Genomic DNA, 19345 nt, shown 5'->3' on the forward strand with positions numbered 1-19345 from the left:
TAGTCTACTGTGCGACCACACGATAGCCTATGGCGTTGCACAGCAATCTCTACCCTATTTTATTTTACTTTAAACATATAACACACCATATTTCACCCTAGGGGATCATTAAAGTATATCTCTATCATCACTCTGGCTCATACTTGACTGTTGATTTGTGTGCATTGTCTCAAACCAATCAATGAAAACGAAATGAAATCAAATAGCCTACCTGAGGTCGCACTGAGCCGCTGTATATATTCTCAACTCTCAGCACTCACTCCACTGGGCAGGAACTGTGTTAGTTGAGATCATGTGACTGACCGCGCGTCAGTTCCTCTTCCATTGAAAAGGAAACGCAAACTCATCATACGGGCTGGTTAAACATTTTTAAATGCCATGGGCACAAACAGGGGGGGCTTTATTTGGCCATAGTGACACATTGCACACATAGTGAGAGGTTACATGGCACACACACACACACACACACGTCATTTAGCAGACACATGCAATTTTTGGGTAGCGCCAGTGGAAATTGTTCACTGCATTTCTCCCATCCCAGCTGTCCTCCGTCCTCTAGGGGCAGAGCAGGGGCAGGAGCAGGGGGAGCCAGGAGCAGGAGGAGCCAGGAGAGCCAGGAGCAGGAGCAGGGGGAGCCAGGAGCAGCCGGGAGCCAGGAGCAGGGGGAGCCAGGAGCAGGAGCAGCCAGGAGCAGGGGGAGCCAGGAGCAGCCGGGAGCCAGGAGCAGGGGGAGCCAGGAGCAGCCAGGAGCAGGTGCAGGGGGAGCCAGGAGCAGGGGGCAGCCATCGTTCAAGTCTAAGTGCTCAGTCCAGGTCTTGGCCCGGAGACCTTCTTGCTGTGAGGTGACAGTACTAGGTCCTGCGCCACCATGAAATAAACCCCTTAAGGTCCGTTCTTGATGGGAGCAATTGTCACATACAGGCATTTTGGTTACCACCATGAAATAAAAAGACACTGATCAAAAATGTGTGAACATCAATTTAATATCACAGACACATTAGAATGTAGACGGCTAAGACGAGGGGCGTGTCTCAATAGTCTTACTCTGGCTCCCTTCCTCTGTCTCTTCTCCTTCATCTGGTCTCAACAGATTTAACAGAACTCTGCAGTCACAACTTGTGGGGCTTTTCCCGTAACCAGAGCTTTCAGCAGAGACAAGCCACAGACAGGACAGGAAGCCACTACTGAGGAGAAGTGTGTGTGTGTGTGTGTGCGCCAACATGGAATGTCTTTCCTCTCAAACGGCCTCCAGGACTGGGCTGAGGGTCGGCGCCAGAAGACAGTTAATAGTAACATCGCTAGCAAGTCACTTTTTGGCAGTGGTGGCCCAGCTGCAGTAGTGTAGTTGATCTAAATGGGAGGTCACTTTTTGGCGGCGGTGGCCCTGGCCCGGGTCAGCTTGTCGACCAGGGCTCTGTCTGTGGTGGGGGAGCAGCGAGAGAGAACAGCGCTGATCTCCACCTCACTCCTCCTCTCTATGGCCGCATCCGCAGCCCCCTCCATATCCCTGAGAGAGAGAGAGGGAGAGAGAGGGGGGGGGGGGAGAGGGAGAGAGAGGGGGGGGGGGGAGAGAGAGAGAGAGAGAGGGAGAGAGGGGGGGAGGGAGAGAGAGAGAGAGAGAGGGGGGGGGGGAGAGGGGGAGGAGAGAGAGAGAGGGAGGGAGAGAGAGAGAGGGAGGGGGAGAGAGAGCGGGAGAGAGAGGGAGGGAGAGAGAGAGAGGGAGAGAGAGAGAGAGAGAGGGGAGATGAAGAGAGGGAGAAAAGTAAGAGTTTAATTCAGTATAATGACTGAATGACTGAGGAAGACTTCTCAGAACAATGGACCTCATTCCTGAACATTTTCTTAAATGTCTTCTTAAATGTCTTCTTACGAACTTCGTAAGACCAACCCTAAGAAAGATCCCTGCCGGATTCATGAATGGGTGGAAATGTGTTCCTAAACCGGCAAAGTGTTCTCAGCTGTGCTCTCCTTCTTAAGTTGAATGCGTGTTCTCGTACACCTGAATTTGCATACATACACGCCACGCCAGCTCCTTACTACAGGGTCGTGTGCACACAAAATCCCCAGACAGCGCGGAAAAAGTTGAGACGTACCCAATTGACATGATTGATGTTCAAGGTCACGTGCAAATTCAACGTTTTATTCATCACATGCAACATACCAGTAAAATGAGCAGTGAGATGTTTCTCCTCTTATAACACGCACACTGAGCTTAATCAAGGTGAAACAAACAATACAAAATAGCAAAAGAAAACAAGACGGTATATATGGACTTTTAATACAAAATGCTAAATATATAGCCTACATGAAAGGGATGGGATGTGCTGAGAGCAGATTGAATTGTACAGTTTAGTTAAATGCATGAGTAGGCTACTTATGGATCTTGATAGGCCCTATATCTATATTATGTAGGCCCATATGATATATTTTAGTTATGGATATTCACGTTTATTTACAGAATGTAGATGTGTCCATTCTGACGACTATGGAATATGTTATATAGTATAAGATGCTGTTGTGCCGAGTCTGAGTATAGCGACTGAGTTTAGTGCTTATTTATTCATTCACTGCCATTTGCAGTGTTTGTGTAGTGCTTTTATTTATTTTAGGACACTGCGATGCCTCGTAGAATCATGAATGTGAAACGTAATTGGAAATGATACAAATATCCTCGTATTTATGATTATTATTCAAGCCTAGGATGTCTGTAGAATTGATGTGAACGCAATCACCTCGGATTTCTCATAAATTCAGCCCTTGCGAACGGGCGCACTCCAATCTGGCCTACCTACGACTGCATTTCCGCGTTCTTAAATCCTGTTCTTAGATAAGAACAAATCCGAGATAAGAAACCATTCAGAAATGCCAGAATTGTCCCGGGAACTTCGTAAGTGGAGTTAAGAAGAAATTTCTTCTTAACTTTTTCTTAACTGCATTCAGGAATGAGGTCCATTGAACTGTGAGATGGATCTTTTTAATACCACACTGTATTATATGCATAATGGCTTTTGTTATTTAGTATGTTTCGTGTTATACAATAGCTAATTCTGACCGCGCATTGTGATTGGCCAAGACGAATTGGGAGCTGTGCCAATAACCACAATATACTAACGGGCAAATCACCAGTGAAGGCATCACTCCGTAAATGCTGTCAGTTGCATTGTTGCCTATAGCAACGGTAAACAATAGATAAGTATTTCAGTTTGCAGATGGCTGAAAGAAACGCAGTGAAGCGCAGCGAAATTGACCAATCCAAACCCATGGTTTTCAAAATAATATTTAACGACAGCGCAGTGCTGTTGTATAAAAGCAATAACACCCTGGAGGTGGTTTTTTATCGTGGTTATTGGTGCGGCTGTTTGGCTACGTCACTCTAGCTGCACTCTCCTGCCTACGACCACAGCACAGCCGCGCCAGTAACCATGGAGACACACTCCCTCTGGTGCAGTATCGCTTAGTTGAGTTGGTTATTTTCCCCTCAGACTCACCCTACGGCCAGGTGAGCTTTGACCTTCTGCTCTGGGGTCACCTTGGAGACGTACTTCTTGGCCTCGGACTTGTTGTGGTATTTCACACACACCTCCACGAAAGGCTGGGGGAGGAGGGGGAGAGAGAGGGGAGGAGGAGGGGAGAGAGAGGTGAGGAGGGGAGAGGAGGAGGGGAGAGGTGAGGAGGGAGAGGAGGAGGGGAGAGAGGTGAGGAGGGAGAGGAGGAGAGAGAGGTGAGGAGGGAGAGGAGGGGAGAGGTGAGGAGGGAGGAGGAGGGGGAGAGATGTGAGGGAGAGGAGGAGGGGGAGAGAGGTGAGGAGGGGAGAGATGTGAGGGAGAGGAGGAGGGAGAGAGAGGTGAAGAGGGGAGAGAGGTGAGGGAGAGGAGGAGGGGAGAGGAGGAGGGCGAGATAGATGAGGAGGGGAGGGGAGAGAGAGAGGAGGTTGAACAGGACAATAAAATAAAAACGATCATTTAACACAGCGACATGGCGAAGAACACCCAGCATCTTCGCCAGCAGTCCACAGGATGGAACATGGAGGTGAGATTGAGGCTTCCTACCAGGTAACCAACAGGAGACTTCTTGCTTTTGGCAAATTTCTCAAGCTCCTCCCAGTCCTCCTTCTCCGCTAAAGCTGTGAGCTTCAGCCACCAGTACCTGTCAACACAGTGACATCATCAGCATGAGACACTCATCACACAGTGACATCATCAGCATGAGACTACAACCCACAGCGACATCATTCTGTGTTCCAGTTGCATTGGATTTTCAGAGTTCAATATCAACATCATCATTAAATACGTCACCTAAACTCGGATTTCCGCCATTTTACTTGGGAGAAAAAAATCTACACCGTCTTGATCCGACCGCAGCTGCCGACGTCAAATCAAGATGGCTGCTCCACGAACCAACAATAAGTGAAAGCTGTAATAAGACTGTTTATTAGCACTTCTGTCTTATTTGTGTCTCATTAATTCAGTCGTACACAGTGCTGTCCAATTTCTATCAATGGACAATTACTATGGTGTAAATGTGCACAATAGTGCGTTGTTATCAACTGGTGTTGCTCACAATAGATAACTTGGCTAGAACTACAAAGATGGGGTGAAAGTGTGTTTTTGGTATTTTGTTTCTGGAACGCGGTCAACTTCAACGTCAATCACAACTTCAAATTCCGACTTCCCAGGCAACTGGAATGCAGCATGAGACTCCGACACAGTGACATCATCAGCATGAGACTACGACACACAGTGACAGCGACGCACAGGACCTATGCTGCATTCCAGTTGCCATCTTTGTTATCACTAGGAAAAAGTTTCCGAGGCAACCAGAATGCAGCCTTAAAGGGGTCCACGTTTGCAAAACTAACTTTTTCATTATTTTTGCATAAACCTTTGAGTCTCTGGTGGGCCTACTAACACACAAAGAATGAAGTGAAACAATCCAGTCATTTTGTTTATTTTTGGAAAAAAAGTCAGTCCCAGCAAGTCGTTCAAATATCCTGTGTCAAATTACATCACAATCGGGTACTCATTATAATAATCCCGCCCCCATTTGAATACCTCCAATCACCTGCGATTGTTTACTTGGCTATAAAGACTGACATTATTTGCAGGTCCCAGTAGCTAGCATAATGTCTTCGCACAGAAAATGCTCTGTTCATGGAAGTACTAAGCAGCACAGATCGTCTCCCAAGCTCAAAGGACAGAAGAGCTGAGTGGATAAATGTTATTTTTGATGGCAACGTTCCTGCTGAAACTGGCTAAACATTGGCAGTGTGTGTTAGCCATTTTTTGCCCGATTGCTTTTCCAACCTGGGTCAATGCAGGATTTTCAGATAAACTCTTTCTGAATGATCAAGCAATACCAACTCTCCGTGGAAATTATGCAGAAACTGTATGTAATTATGCTGTGTGGTTCTTTGCATATACAGTAGTACTAACGCTAGCTAGCTAGTTAACACGAACAAATCCCCTCTTGCCTCAACCTGGATGCTTGTCTCATCATATATGTAGAGTAACGTTAGTGGAATGAAATTGGTAGACTTCTAGTTGATCTAGCGGTCATTAAAAATGTTCAAATGTTAGTTTTGGATTCCCCTCAGCCTACAGAATCTAGCTTTCATAGTTTGTAGTCGAATTGTGTCATATAGCCTGGTGGTGTCTCGCTAGTGAATGTAGCTAGAGGTAACAGCATGCAAACGTGGAGATAATAACATGAGCACTAACGCTATCATGTTTAGTCAGGGAGAAAGGACAATGAAATTTGTCACAGTGGCATCGAGTGTGGATGGTCCAGGCTAGCCAGCTATATTTGAGGTAGCATAGTGCCTCGTTCTCTTGCCTGCCGATTTGCTCTTAGCTGAGCTCATTTCCATATGAAAAAGCGCTCAATCCGCTCAATCTGATCTCATGGTCAATGGGTAGAGAGGCATGCTAGAACACTTATTCTGAGAGGTATTTTCAGCAAAAATACTCAAAGACATGCTTTGGGGACCCTATAGTCTTATATTAAATTGTTGATAATTAGCATAATAGGACACCTTTAAACAAAAACAAAAGATGTGCATTGTGCAAGTAGTATCTGAAACGAGCCTGGTGGGACCTGACACGCACACACACGCACACACGCGCACACACGCGCACACACGCGCACACGCACACACACACACACGCACACACAACCCTGTACCTCTTGTCGGGCACCCTGAAGTCCCTGTAGAGCTGCTCGGCCTGCTTGTGCAGGTTGAGGTTGGAGGTGAGCAGGGCGTGCAGCGTGTCCTGGACCGACAGGCCCAGAAGCCCCTCCCCCTTCTCCTGGTCCAGGCGCCGCTGGAGACGCAGCAGCTTCATCTCATCCTCCGTCGCCTGGAGACCAGGACGGCCCACCGTTACGCCTGCTCAGGTTGTGTCACGGTGTGTGTGCGTGTGTGTGTGTGACACTCACCTTGGCTGCAAACTCGTTCTTGGCCTTGTTGTATTCATCCACAGCGCTCTGCAGCAGGGAGAAGCGCGCATCCAGGCTCTACACACACACACACACACACACACACACGCACGCGCACACCCCGTTACCCTCCATCTCTCCTCCTCTCTCTCTCTACACACACACACACCCCGTTACCCTCCATCTCTCTCTCCTTTCATGTCATTCTATAATACAGAGTGTGTGTGTGTGTGTGTGTGTGTGTGAGAGAGAGACTGTGTGTGAGGTACCTTCTCCTTGTAGCTGGCTTTCACATAGAAGTTTCCCAGCTCCTGGTGATCATCTTCCTGGTTGTAGAGGTCTTTCAGTGTGTCCTGCTCCTGGTGCTTACAGAACTAACACACACACGCGCGCACACACACACGCACGCACGCACGCACGCACGCACACACACACACAGCTTCAATATCACCATGATCATCCACTGGAGATACAAATAACATTTTGTACGTGTGTGTGTGTGTGTGTGTGTGTGTGTGTGTGTACCTGTCTGTAGAGACTGAGGGCGACTGGTTGATTCCGGAGGGTCATGAAGAAATCTCCTCTGTTCATCTCACTCTTCAGGTATGTCACCACCGTGTATACTAACACACACACACACACAGTCAATGGCCTTGGTCAGTGTGTGTGTGTGTGGGTGTGCGTGTGTGTATGTGTACCCAGGTCCTTGTCTCCACTCTCTATGGCCTTGCTCCGTGTGTGTGTGTGTGTGTGTGAGAGTGAAAGTGAGAGAGAGAGTGAGAGAAAGTGTGTGTGTGTGTGTGTGTGTGTGTGTACCCAGGTCCGTGTCCCCGCTCTCTATAGCCTTGCTCAGGGCTAGGTGTGTGTGTGTGTACCCAGGTCATTGTCCCTGCTCTCTATAGCCTTGCTCAGGGCCAGGTGTGTGTGTGTGTGTGTGTGTGTGTGTGTGTACCCAGGTCTGTATCCCCGCTCTCTATAGCCTTGCTCAGAGCCAGGTGTGTGTGTGTGTGTGTGTGTGTGTGTGTGTGTGTGTGTGTGTACCCAGGTCTGTATCCCCGCTCTCTATAGCCTTGCTCAGGGCCAGGTGTGTGTGTGTGTGTGTGTGTGTACCCAGGTCTGTATCCCCGCTCTCTATAGCCTTGCTCAGGGCGAGGTGACTCCTCTTCATCTTCAGCAGAAGAGGCACCTGCTCTTCAGAACGAGCCTCGAACTCCAACAGCTGCAGCAGGGGGACAGACAACACACCAGGAGTGTGTGTGTGTAGGTGTGCATGTGTATGTGTGTATGGTGTGTGTGTGGGCCTAGTGCAGTAGATAGAGGGAAGGTTGCATGCCTACATCCCACCTGCTTGCTAACCTCTGTCTCTCAGATACGGCCCCTGTGGTGAAAGGAGAAGCAGCCTCTGGTGTAACTCCTGCCAGTACATAGCCTCTCCATCACCAAGACTCCTGTCAGTACATAGCCTCTCCATCACCAAGACTCCTGCCAGTACATAGCCTCTCCATCACCAAGACTCCTGCCAGTACTTAGCCTCTCCATCACCAAGACTCCTGCCAGTACATAGCCTCTCCATCACCAAGACTCCTGCCAGTACTTAGCCTCTCCATCACCAAGACTCCTGTCAGGCCTCCTCGTGGCCACCATGGTAACTGGGGCCTTGCGGCTCCAGGCAAACGTGGCAGGAGATCTGGGAGCTGCAGCGGTCCCCAGAGGTGTGATGAGCAGGCCCACGGTGTGGACGCGGCCTGGCATCAGCCAACCACTGTGCGTGCGTGTATGTGTGTGTATGACTGTGCGTGTGTGTATGACTGTGCGTGCGTGTCTGTGTGTGTATGACTGTGCGTGCGTGTATGTGTGTGTATGACTGTGCGTGTGTATGACTGTGCGTGCGTGTATGTGTGTGTATGACTGTGCGTGCGTGTATGTGTGTGTATGACTGTGCGTGTGTGTATGACTGTGCGTGCGTGTATGTGTGTGTATGACTGTGCGTGCGTGTATGTGTGTGTATGACTTTGCGTGCGTGTATGTGTGTGTATGGCTGTGCGTGTGTATGGTTGTGTGTATTAGCCCTTACACACATAGTTCCCTGTACATTACTGTGATATCCTATCCCGGCTGATTTTCGCCATTTGTACATGAGCCAAATGCCACAACAACATTAGTGTTGCGTCTTTTCAAACATGCCAATCCCAAGATAGTATGCGCAAGACACAGTCCAGCGACAGCGACATCCAGATGAACCAAGTCAGTCGAAGAAAAAAATCTGTCGGCTAGTATTATTCTTTCAAGTTGAAAATATATATTACATATGTTGTTTTTGTTGCTTTTTAAGATCAAGACCTTAATAAGCTACATTTTGCAATGCAGAGAAATGCGGAGCGCATTTGCCGTTATCGGCTACATAAATGTTTATTTTTAATTTGGATTATTAGGCCCACAATAAAGATAAGATTTTTAAAAAAATATTAATTTGTATCTAATGGCAGTGCATGCAATTAAATCGTCATTTGGATGGATCTGCCTGAAAAGGACTTGATTTCCAGGGTTTAAATCAGGACTGGGACCAGCCTGCCGGCCTACATAAAAATACTACATTCATATATCCTAATAAAATACTATAACGAATAATTTATGCCATTCATGCCGAATAACAAAGTTAGTTACTTTGGAAATAGGCCTTAGAGGGAAAAAAAGATGCCCAAAACCCTTGGTCGGAAAAGAATGTTGTAGGCTATGTCAGCCGGGCAAAACTTTCTTTGGTTTTAGACGGCCTTAATTATTTTGATTATGTTAACATGATCAAAATATAAATTTTACTTTGGGTGAAATCCTTTTGGCGCCTGAAATCCCTAGTGTTTCATGTCTTTCGTCAAACTGACCTACCCGGTAATGTGGTAATGTAACGGCTTCTGCTCACAACACACCCTTCCCCACAGATTCCAGGGAATTATACCAGGTCTTGACATGGGAAATTGGCTGTGCAGATTTCCTGTGAGATCCCGTTCAAACATGCCCCCTAACAGGTCAATTCCCTAAAATTTAATGGGAACCCTTCTGTGTCTGAATGGGGTTCATGGCTGTGATTGTGTGTGTGTGTGTGTGTGTACCTTAATGGCCAGTTCGGTCCTGCCACACTCATAAGCTCTGGTGGCGATCTCAGAGTAGGAGATCCCTGCTGCCTCTCCCAGCTTCGCGCTCACCGCACGTGCGATGTTATCATCAGTCTCCTCCTTCTGCTGGACCTGACGCACAGACATACACACGCACACACACGTGCACACAAACGCACACGCACACACACACACAACTGTTTGCAAATTGAAGGAAAATCCTGAATACATGAGTGGAACATGAAGGCAGATGCTTCCATAACTGCACGATAACATGATTAACATCGGTATGAACCAACAACAGTGTGGAAATGATGTGAATCAGAAGCTATGGCCTTCACAGGCCCCGGAGCTCAACCCAGTTGAACAGCTATGGCCTTCACAGGCCCCGGAGCTCAACCCAGTTGAACAGCTATGGCCTTCACAGGCCCCGGAGCTCAACCCAGTTGAACAGCTATGGCCTTCACAGGCCCCAGAGCTCAACCCAGTTGAACAGCTATGGCCTTCACAGGCCCCAGAGCTCAACCCAGTTGAACAGCTATGGGAGATTTCAGACGGCGCTCTCCACCACCATCAGAATACCAGATGAGGGTAGGGATGTAATGATAACCGGTATAATTATAAACCGCGATAAAATTTGATTACATTTATCGTGATGAAATATCATTAAAGGTACCCAGTGTAGTTTTTGACCACTAGTATGCGCTCTAGAGCAAATTTGAGAAGGTGGTCCCCGAAAATCACGTACTACGTCATTGCGTCAATACGCGGAGCACATAATAGTGACGTTTTACATATCTTTGTTGTTTTCAAAACATTAGCTAAATATCATTTTGCGAAGAAATTGCAAGGTAGGAAAGACATTCAAGTGATTCAACATGTTTATTAGACTACAAGGAACCATATAATCGCCACGTCTTGTTATTCCAGCATTTCTGCTGGTGTTGTCAAACTACGGCCTATAGCTTAGCTCAGCCCCTGTGCCTTAGCTCCGCCCCCGTGCCTTAAACTACATATTACACGTTTTAGGCCTTTCGATTGTACACAAGTGTCTTACTGCCATCTAGCGGTAGAAAACTTTAATTTGTCACCCATCTGTATATATAAATATACACTCACCCACAGGTAGCAAGAACATTTGACACACACACACGCGCACACACACACACCTTGCAGCAGGCCCAGTGTTTGAGCACTCTGCTGACTCCCTGGTACTCTGGGGTCTTCAGGTAGCGACAGATTTCGATGGCCAGAGGATACAGCTTACGGTACACTAGCCTAAGAGAACAAACACACACACGGTTAACACACCGAACAGACAAACAAACCTAACCGGGAACACACACACACACTCACTCACACGGTGTCCTACCTGTCGATGAGGACCTGGACAGTCATGTGTTTGTATCTGAGGAGGGAGTGAAGGGCCAGGACATGACACCTTTACAGCGCTGTGTGTGTGTGCGTGTGTGTGAGTGTGTGCGCGTGTGGTAAACGTAGAGGATACTGTGTGTGTGTGAGGGGGATGCCCACGGTGTAGTCTCTGACAGCGTTGAGCACGCGGAGGTCTCTGCACATACTGACAAACTGCTCTGGAGGGAAGTTACTCAGGAAACACTTCCCGAAGGACGCCGCCTAGAGAGAGAGAGAGAGAGAGAGAGAGAGGGGGGGAGAGAGGGAGAGAGAGAGGGGGGGAGAGAGAGAGGGAGGGAGAGAGAGAGGGAGAGAGAGAAGGAGAGAGAGAGGGAGAGAGAGGGAGAGAGAGGGAGAGAGAGACAAAGAAATAGAGGAGAGAGAGGGAGGGAGAGAGAGAGATGGAAAGAGGGATGATTTGTTACACGCTCTACCTCATCTCAAAGAGCTAGTATACAGGAGCGAGAGAATGGGACATAGTGACAGGGAGAAGAGAGAAACAGCGAGATGGATGGAGAGAGAGAGAGGGTGTGCGTCTAACCCTGAGCAGTGTTTTCTGGGTCTCTGGTTCGTGTTCGTAGCCAGCTGCCTCCACACACTGCCTCACCGCCTCTCCCAATACACTCTGCTCCTTGATCTCTCGCAGGTACTCATCTGCCTTCTGACTGGACTTCTGGAACACACACACACTCACGGTGAGCACTGCTTCATCCTCCTTAGTTGTCTGTAATGTTCGAACATCTGACACACACACACACGCACCTCGTACTCCTTGTGCGCCTCCAGCAGCAGTGCCCCGGGCGCCATGGAGGCGATCTTGAAGATGTCCTCGCATGCCGTGGGGACCTCCTGGAGGAACTCGTGCCTGGCCCCGCCCACCATCCTCACGCCGTCCAGCTCGGCCACCAGCACACACTCCTCGTCCAGGGAGTACCCGCGCCGCGGTCAAGGAACAGTGGGCTGGCTGACGGACGGTTAGCATCAGCTATCATTAGCCTGCCTGAAGGGTTAGCATCAGCTATCATTAGCCTGCCTGGAGGGTTAGCATCAGCTATCATTAGCCTGCCTGGAGGGTTAGCATCAGCTATCATTAGCCTGCCTGGAGGGTTAGCATCAGCTATCATTAGCCTGCCTGGATGGTTAGCATCAGCTATCATTAGCCTGCCTGGAGGGTTAGAATCAGCCATCATTAGCCTGCCTGGAGAGTTAGCATCAGCTATCATTAGCCTGCCTGGAGGGTTAGCATCAGCTATCATTAGCCGGCCTGGAGCCGGATAAACACTACATGCTGTAGTATTACATTCTTTTTCTACAGGTTTAAAAAATATTTTTTTAACGACAACATAGTATAATTGTTATAGTGTGAACCAGCGTCTTCAGAGTCAGGATTATAATATATATGCTAACTAATGCTTACTTGAGGTAAGAAGCAGCGTATACGGGAAAGAGAGAGAAATCGTCGTGGTAGAGGAATGTTTATGTAGAACACCCTCTGGTGACACTAGGAGCTGTCATCTGTATGAACCGGCTTTTCATTGGCTAAGTGACCACCAAGAGAAAACTGCTGTTTTCTACACAGACAGATCCAGAACCTTCTGTAGGGGAATGGAGAGTTAAGAGGTGGTCCTCACTGTGACCAGTGGGCTGGTCTGTGTGGAAGGATACTGGATGGTGTCTTTACATGCGCCCGCCACTAGGAGGAGCCGGTCCCACATGGCGACCACCGAGGGCTGCTGGCTCTTGGGCCTTTGGCACCTGGAGGAGAGACTGGGACTATTAACACACACACACACAGACACAGACACAGACACAGACACAGACACAGACACAGACACAGACACAGACACACACACACACACACACACACACACACACACAAAGAGAGCTGAACATACCAGACCATCTGTTTTGGAGGAGTCCTGACTTTGGTCTCCACTTCACTCAACTGTTCCTGAGAAACGATAGGAGACATCAGATGAGACACACACTCAAGTCTTTATTCATGAAATATGCAGAGTGACAGTCAATGAAAGACAATATGAAATGAGACGAGGCTCTGGTCAACAGCGTAGCAGCGATTTATACAATACAACAAACTAACCAGCTAAGATAAAGAGTAAAAATATACAATAAGATAACTAAACGTGAAATGTTAACATTTAGGTGCGACCGAATAGTCCCCGGATTGTGTCAGCCACGTTCATGCCTCTATTTGAATTGAAAAAACAATGATATCCTTGTGTTGCCCTATATCACACGACTATTCTGGTATAATATTGTTCACCTCACTCAATCGGTGCTTCTGTGACAGGCTGTTTTGTAGAGTGTCGCAGGGGTAGCTTGTCACAGTTGTGGCACTTTTCTCTACCAACTCCCAAAACTCAACAATTGTATTACAATAAAGTAAGTACACTCTCAAAACATTTGTTTTGCTTTACAAAACAGTGTAATAATAGGTGACAGTTGGATTTCAAATCTCCAACATTCTAAAACAAAAAAATTGATTGGGGCAGTATGCAGACACCTGCTGATTGTGGAAATATGCAGACACCTTACAGCAAAGTAGAACAACTGTGACAAGCTACCCCTGCGACACTCTACATAACAGCCTATCACAGAAGCACCGATTGAGTGAGGTGAACAATATTACACCAGAATAGCCGTGAGATATAGGGCAACAAAGGGATATCATTGTTTCTTCAATTCAAATAGAGGCATGTGCGTGGCTGACACAATCCGGGGACTTTTCGGTCGCACCTCATAGAAGTAAAACATCTTACTCAGACAACTTGATCACCAGTCATGTCTACTACTGTGATGCACTAGTGATATCCCTCTTCACTTGGCACTTCTCAGGCCATCATGGTAAATAAGATACTTCATAGAGTGGCCTGGATGAATAGAGGTTAAATCCAATTCAAATCCCTTGTCTCACCTTCAGGTTGGAGGTGCCCATCCACAGGTGACCGGAGTCTGTGAAGAGAGCCAGGTATGTGTAGCTGAACGACACTGCCATCTGGACGATACTGCTGGCCTGTGGAGACAAGCCTGGCGGGCTCTGATCCACACACACACACACACCCACGCGCACACACACACACAAACGCACACACACACACAATTAAAGGTGAAAAGGCAGGAGTAAAAAAGGATTCTAGAGAGAGTCTGTGTATGTGTATGTGTGTGTGTGTGTACGTCTCACCACAGAGATGCAGGCTGTGTTGTCCAGGATGTAGAGATCAGCTCCGTTGGCCAGCAGCACTTTGGTCTGCCTGTCCTGAGTCAGCACCGCCCAACACGAGGGCGCCCCCTGGAGGCCTGGAGGAATACAGGATTCAAAAGCATCATTATTAGTTTGGGATTGAACACACAGAGCCTAGATCGATAGAGCATGCATATCTGGATGCCTGCATGTGCGCGCCTGTGCACACACACAGACACAGACACAGACACAGACACACACACACACACACACACGCACACGCACACACACACACCTGGGACCTCTGGGAGCCTCCTCAGTTTCAGGTCATCGATGTTTGTGGCCAGGGTGAATCGTGACGCCCCCGTCACTATGGCGATGCCGGTTCTGTAGGGCGAGTGGAACACTTTGGCCTCCAGAACCTGGTTCTGAACCACCTCCTGCAGAGGGAACGGGAGCAGGCCGACTGTCATCGGGACCATCAACACCTGCCTCCCCACCCAGCCAGCCCCCTGAGCGGTAGGGCTGCTCGATTATGGCAAAAATCATAATCACAATTATTTTGATTGATATTGAGATCACGATTATTTAACACGATTATTCATTTATTTTATTTTTTTAATCAAAAGTTTTAACATTTTCGTAACAAATCAAATTATTGACTTTGATAACAATTAATTTATTAAATGTTGACAGTGGCTTTTCTTTTTAACAATGTTCTTTGGATTAGATACATTTCTCCCATGGGAGACAAATAGTGAACCTTGACCTTGATAAATAAATTAATAAAAGTGCCAAAACTGATAAATTAAGAAGCTTCAAAGCACCGCCACCGCCACAGAAGACTACCTCGGAAAAATAATTTCACTAGGACAGAACGCGTCTAAATAAGTTATTTAATGGTAGTGCCGAGGCTTCAAAACCCAGCATTTGTTAAAATAGACCCTTTTGCTTAGGTAAGTGACGTTTCATGTTTATCTGACACTTGTAAATATGAGCGTCTCTCCTAAATAGGCCGACACCGATTTATTTTGACGGCAAAGTGAATGGACCGGCAAAGGACTGTTGTCTGGCATGAACGAGCGGAATGCGACAACGGGACTGAGAAGGGCTACTTTGACGCAGCTACGACTGCATAGCAAATTTTACACACCGTGTCAACTTGGTCCAAATCTGTCTCCGCGAACCCATAGTGTTTCCACACCACTGACGTTGTTTTAGCTCTCTTGTCCACCTCTCGTTCTGCTGCCATAATCTTCTTCTTGTCGTGTTTTGTTCGAGAGGAGCATGCTTGCGCCTCGCTTGACAACTCGTCTCGCTTTGAACTAAAGTGTTTGTTTTGGGGCTTTGGGGGGGGGGGGGGCGGGGTCAAGCACAGTATAGCTCAGCAGTGTAGGGTGCACTTGATTTGTGCAAAATCGTTTTATGGCGATTATTTAGTTTTAATGATCGTTGACAGCCCAAATCTTAATCTAGATTAAAATCCGATTAATCGAGCAGCCCTACTGAGCGGGTAGCAGCACCTGCCTCCCCACCTAGCCAGCCCCCTGAGCGGGTAGCAGCACCTGCCTCCCCACCTAGACCGCCCCCTGAGCGGGTAGCAGCACCTGCCTCCCCACCTAGACCGCCCCCTGAGCGGGTAGCAGCACCTGCCTCCCCACCTAGACCGCCCCCTGAGCGGGTAGCAGCACCTGCCTCCCCACCTAGACCGCCCCCTGAGCGGGTAGCAGCACCTGCCTCCCCACCTAGACCGCCCCCTGAGCGGGTAGCAGCACCTGCCTCCCCACCTAGCCAGCCCCCTGAGCGGGTAGCAGCAGCCCTCAGTAGAGGGGTGGGTAGTAACACACAGCTGGGTAGATATGATATGCATTACGTTGTGTGTGTCTACAACATGTTGTTAACTTATTCGTAGCATGATAGTTCCAGTTCCTCTTACTTGACTGACAAGCTCCAGTGCAGAACTACTACTGTACTATGAGTTAGCTAACTAGCTAACTATGAGTTAGCCAACTAGCTAACTAAACTAGCCTCAACTGTCAGTGCAACTCTAGGCTGACTCAACGGATGTAGGTTTTGGGGATAAGCCTTTTCATTTGTTTATTACTGCCCAATCAGTGGTACCAATTCATGTGGTCGGCCAATCCAGACTACATGAAACAACAAAAACCTAGCAAACCGCTTCTCCAAAGACAACTGTGATTGGTTTAAAGAAGTACAGCATCCTCTCGCCCCCAACTAGCTAGCTAAACTAGCCTCAACTGTCAGTGGAACTCCTATGTCTCAGTTAGCGAACAAGCAACTAGCAAGCTAGCTAGCTACAACTATAACAGTGAGTACAACACCCATGTCTTTTAGCCAACTAACTAGCTATAACTGTGGATACAACTCCCATGTCTTTTAGCTTTAACTGTGAGAGCAGTTAGCTAAGCAGCAAGCTACAGTATAAGTGAGTGTGTCTGTGGCTCACTCACGTTGCCCATGCTGAGGTATAAGTGAGTGTGTCTGTGGCTCACTCACGTTGCCCATGCTGAAGTATAAGTGAGTGTGTCTGTGGCTCACTCACGTTGCCCATGCTGAAGTGCCTCTTGAAGTTTCCAAACAGGTCGTATATGAGCACGGTGCCGTCCTCCTGCACACACAGCAGGTCGTCACTCACCGTCCAGCCCAGTTGCTTCACCGTACCACTCTTCCACTGTGGACAGGAGAGGGGAGGCAGGGCAGGTGAGTAGTGCTGTGTGTGTGTTAGTGTGTGTGTAGAGAAAGAGAGAGAGAGACAGAGAGAGACAGAGAGCAGGTATATGTTGGTAGTGAGAGAATGCAGTGAGAGAGAATTATAGACAGTGATGGAGAGATGGAGCGAGAGAGAGTGTGTGAGTGTGTGTGTGTGTGTGTGTGTGTGTGTGTGTGTGTGTATGTGTATGTGTCTATGTGTGTGTGTGAGTATGTATGTGTATGTGTGTGTGTGTATGTGTGTGTGAGCGTGTGTATGTGTGGTGTGTGTGTACTGTATGTATGTATGTGTGATGTGTGTGTATGTATGCGTGTGTGTGTGTGTGTGTATGCGTGTGTGTGTGTGTGTGTATACGTGTGTGTGTGTGTATGTATGTGTGTGTGTGTGTGTGTGTGTACCGGGAAGCTGGCCATGGTGGAGCCCGAGGAGGAGTAGATGTCCAGCTGGGGCCGGGCGCTGGGGGAACGGTGCTGGGGCTCTCTCAGCAGGGCTGGGGGTCGCAGGGAGGGAGACAGCTTCAGGAAGCATGGAGGCTATTGTGCCAGTGAAGGGGTGCTTCACTGAGTCTGCATGAGAAAGAACCCCTACATGTGTGCATGTGTGTCGCGTTTCTGTGTCTGTGTGCTCACCTATTGGTCCTCCGTATGGAGCTGCTGCCACCAGGCAGTCTTTCAACCCATCACGCAAATTCCATCCCATCTCATACAGCTCGATCTTCCTGTTAGCCACACACATACACACACGAATACAGCGGTCTAATACATGTCTAACACGAAGCTAGCATACAGATGGCCTCGTTCCATCTGTATACTAGTCTAGCATCTTTCTTGTTTTGTTTAGCTAGCTAGGCTAGTAGGGGAGTACCAGTGGGACCAGTGACATCTGACCTCACATGACTAACTTAATGACAGCTAGTGTTATCAAGATAGCCTCACTAACTTGCTGGGTGTAGTTAATAAACTTGTTATCGCTATGCCAATAGCTAGCTATGTGTTTTTAATAATAATGTATTTGATTTGTATGTACACTATGTTGTTGAATTTACAGTAGCTAATCTACAGAGTTGCAAAACTAGCTATATCACTGTCACGTGAGTATATAACGTAGTCTAGCTAGCTGGCTAGCGGCTGACAATCTGCCAAAATCGCAACAATACGAGCTTAGCTAATGTCACTAAACTATCTTAAGCCAAGCTAACGTTAGAAATTCAAACCTGTAAAACGCGTCCCCAAGCGGATTCCAGTTTGCTGTTATAAACGCCATGGTTATGCCTTGCACACCCCTGTGGGGTATGTATCTAGCACTATGTTGTTGTTGCTAGCCTGCTAGCCTTTTCGCCTCTAGTCTTCTTCTTCTTCCTTGTTTTCTTCCTCTTCAGCGGCCGTGATAACAATTCCGCCCCTAATGGTAGAAAATGGTACTGTTCCATGTTGCGTTCGGTCAAGGACCAGAGTAGTCCGGCCTCCCAGAAGAATGGCTGAAACTGTGGCAACTTTTAAGCGAGATCTTAAAACATAGTCTACCTTTTTAATCCCGCTTTTATCATGTAGTTTTACCTGTTTGAATTAAAATGTGTATCTTTTAAACTACCTTTTATTTTTGTTTTACTGTTTATTCTCTTTTACCCTGTATGATCTGTGTTGGAGTTTGGTCCCAAGCCGCGCCCCGAGCTCCTCTGCTTTCCATCGGAAATCAGCCACTTCAATCCTCCTTCGCGCCTCTTCGTTTAATTCCCGCCTCGACGTTTAATTCCCGTGACTTCGGCGTTTGCTCTCCCTGGACCTCTGCCACGGAGGCAGGGCCGGCCCGAGGCATAGGCGAAATAGGCGGTCGCCTAGGGCGCCAAATGGCCAAGGGGCGCCTGGCCAAGGAGCACCAAAAATAAATTAAAAAAAATTATTTTTTATTTTTTTAAAAATAATTTCATTCCGTAATCCCTACTGTCTGTATTACGCTTCGCAATGCGGTGCGGCGCCTCCGCCCAGCGCCGGGCGCCTCCCCCGTTAACAAATCGCGCAGCAGCACCCCCCCCCCCCCCCCCCCCCGTCAACAAATCGCGCAGCACCCCCCCCCCCGTCAGCAAAACGAAACTGAAGGTGTGCAGAATCTCGCCTAGAGCTGCTGAAATGCTAGGGCCGGCCCTGCACGGAGGGCATGCGTGGGTGTGTTATTTACATGCTTCAGCTATAATAAATTATCCCGAGGGATTGACATTTGCGGTTATGCTAGATGTTCTAGATTGAGTCATTCAGATGTTGGATGGCTTGCGAGAAGAAGTGTTTATCCCATCCTCCAGGGGCAGCCACCGTTCATGGCGCCCGAAGTTACGGGGAGACGCCGATATCTGCGCTCAGTGCTTGAACCATGGATGTATTAGGCTTGAACGTAGCCTACCGATAACCATGCGAACCCCTTCGCGCCTCTTCGTCCATTCCCGCGACGTCCGCGTATGTT

General features: G+C 48.1%; 2 protein-coding genes across 2 annotated transcripts in view; both read right to left on the reverse strand.

The window, feature by feature from the left end:
• Positions 1 to 270, reverse strand: part of rgn (regucalcin) — a 4111-nt gene extending 3841 nt beyond the window's left edge. The window contains exon 1 of the mRNA XM_084446763.1: positions 212 to 270. The gene's annotated coding sequence lies outside the window, so the exon portion shown is untranslated. The remainder of the gene's footprint in view (positions 1 to 211) is intronic.
• A 704-nt stretch (positions 271 to 974) lies between these two features.
• Positions 975 to 18222, reverse strand: vps16 (VPS16 core subunit of CORVET and HOPS complexes). The gene is made up of 23 exons (XM_084447492.1): positions 18105 to 18222; positions 17521 to 17609; positions 17290 to 17381; positions 16724 to 16852; positions 14456 to 14600; positions 14161 to 14276; positions 13894 to 14016; positions 12854 to 12909; positions 12621 to 12713; positions 11721 to 11889; positions 11500 to 11631; positions 11053 to 11180; positions 10918 to 10953; positions 10715 to 10823; positions 9543 to 9677; positions 7546 to 7654; positions 6961 to 7058; positions 6705 to 6809; positions 6436 to 6513; positions 6181 to 6356; positions 4050 to 4146; positions 3489 to 3592; positions 975 to 1507 (listed from the first exon to the last, which is right to left on the reverse strand). Exons 1-23 carry the CDS (start codon positions 18152 to 18154, stop codon positions 1363 to 1365), a joined length of 2514 nt encoding a protein of 837 aa, XP_084303618.1. The 5' UTR covers positions 18155 to 18222; the 3' UTR covers positions 975 to 1362.
• Between the last annotated feature and the right edge of the window lie 1123 nt (positions 18223 to 19345).

This window comes from Borostomias antarcticus, assembly GCF_949987555.1.
Source record: "Borostomias antarcticus genome assembly, chromosome: 12".
Lineage (NCBI taxonomy): Eukaryota > Metazoa > Chordata > Actinopteri > Stomiiformes > Stomiidae > Borostomias > Borostomias antarcticus.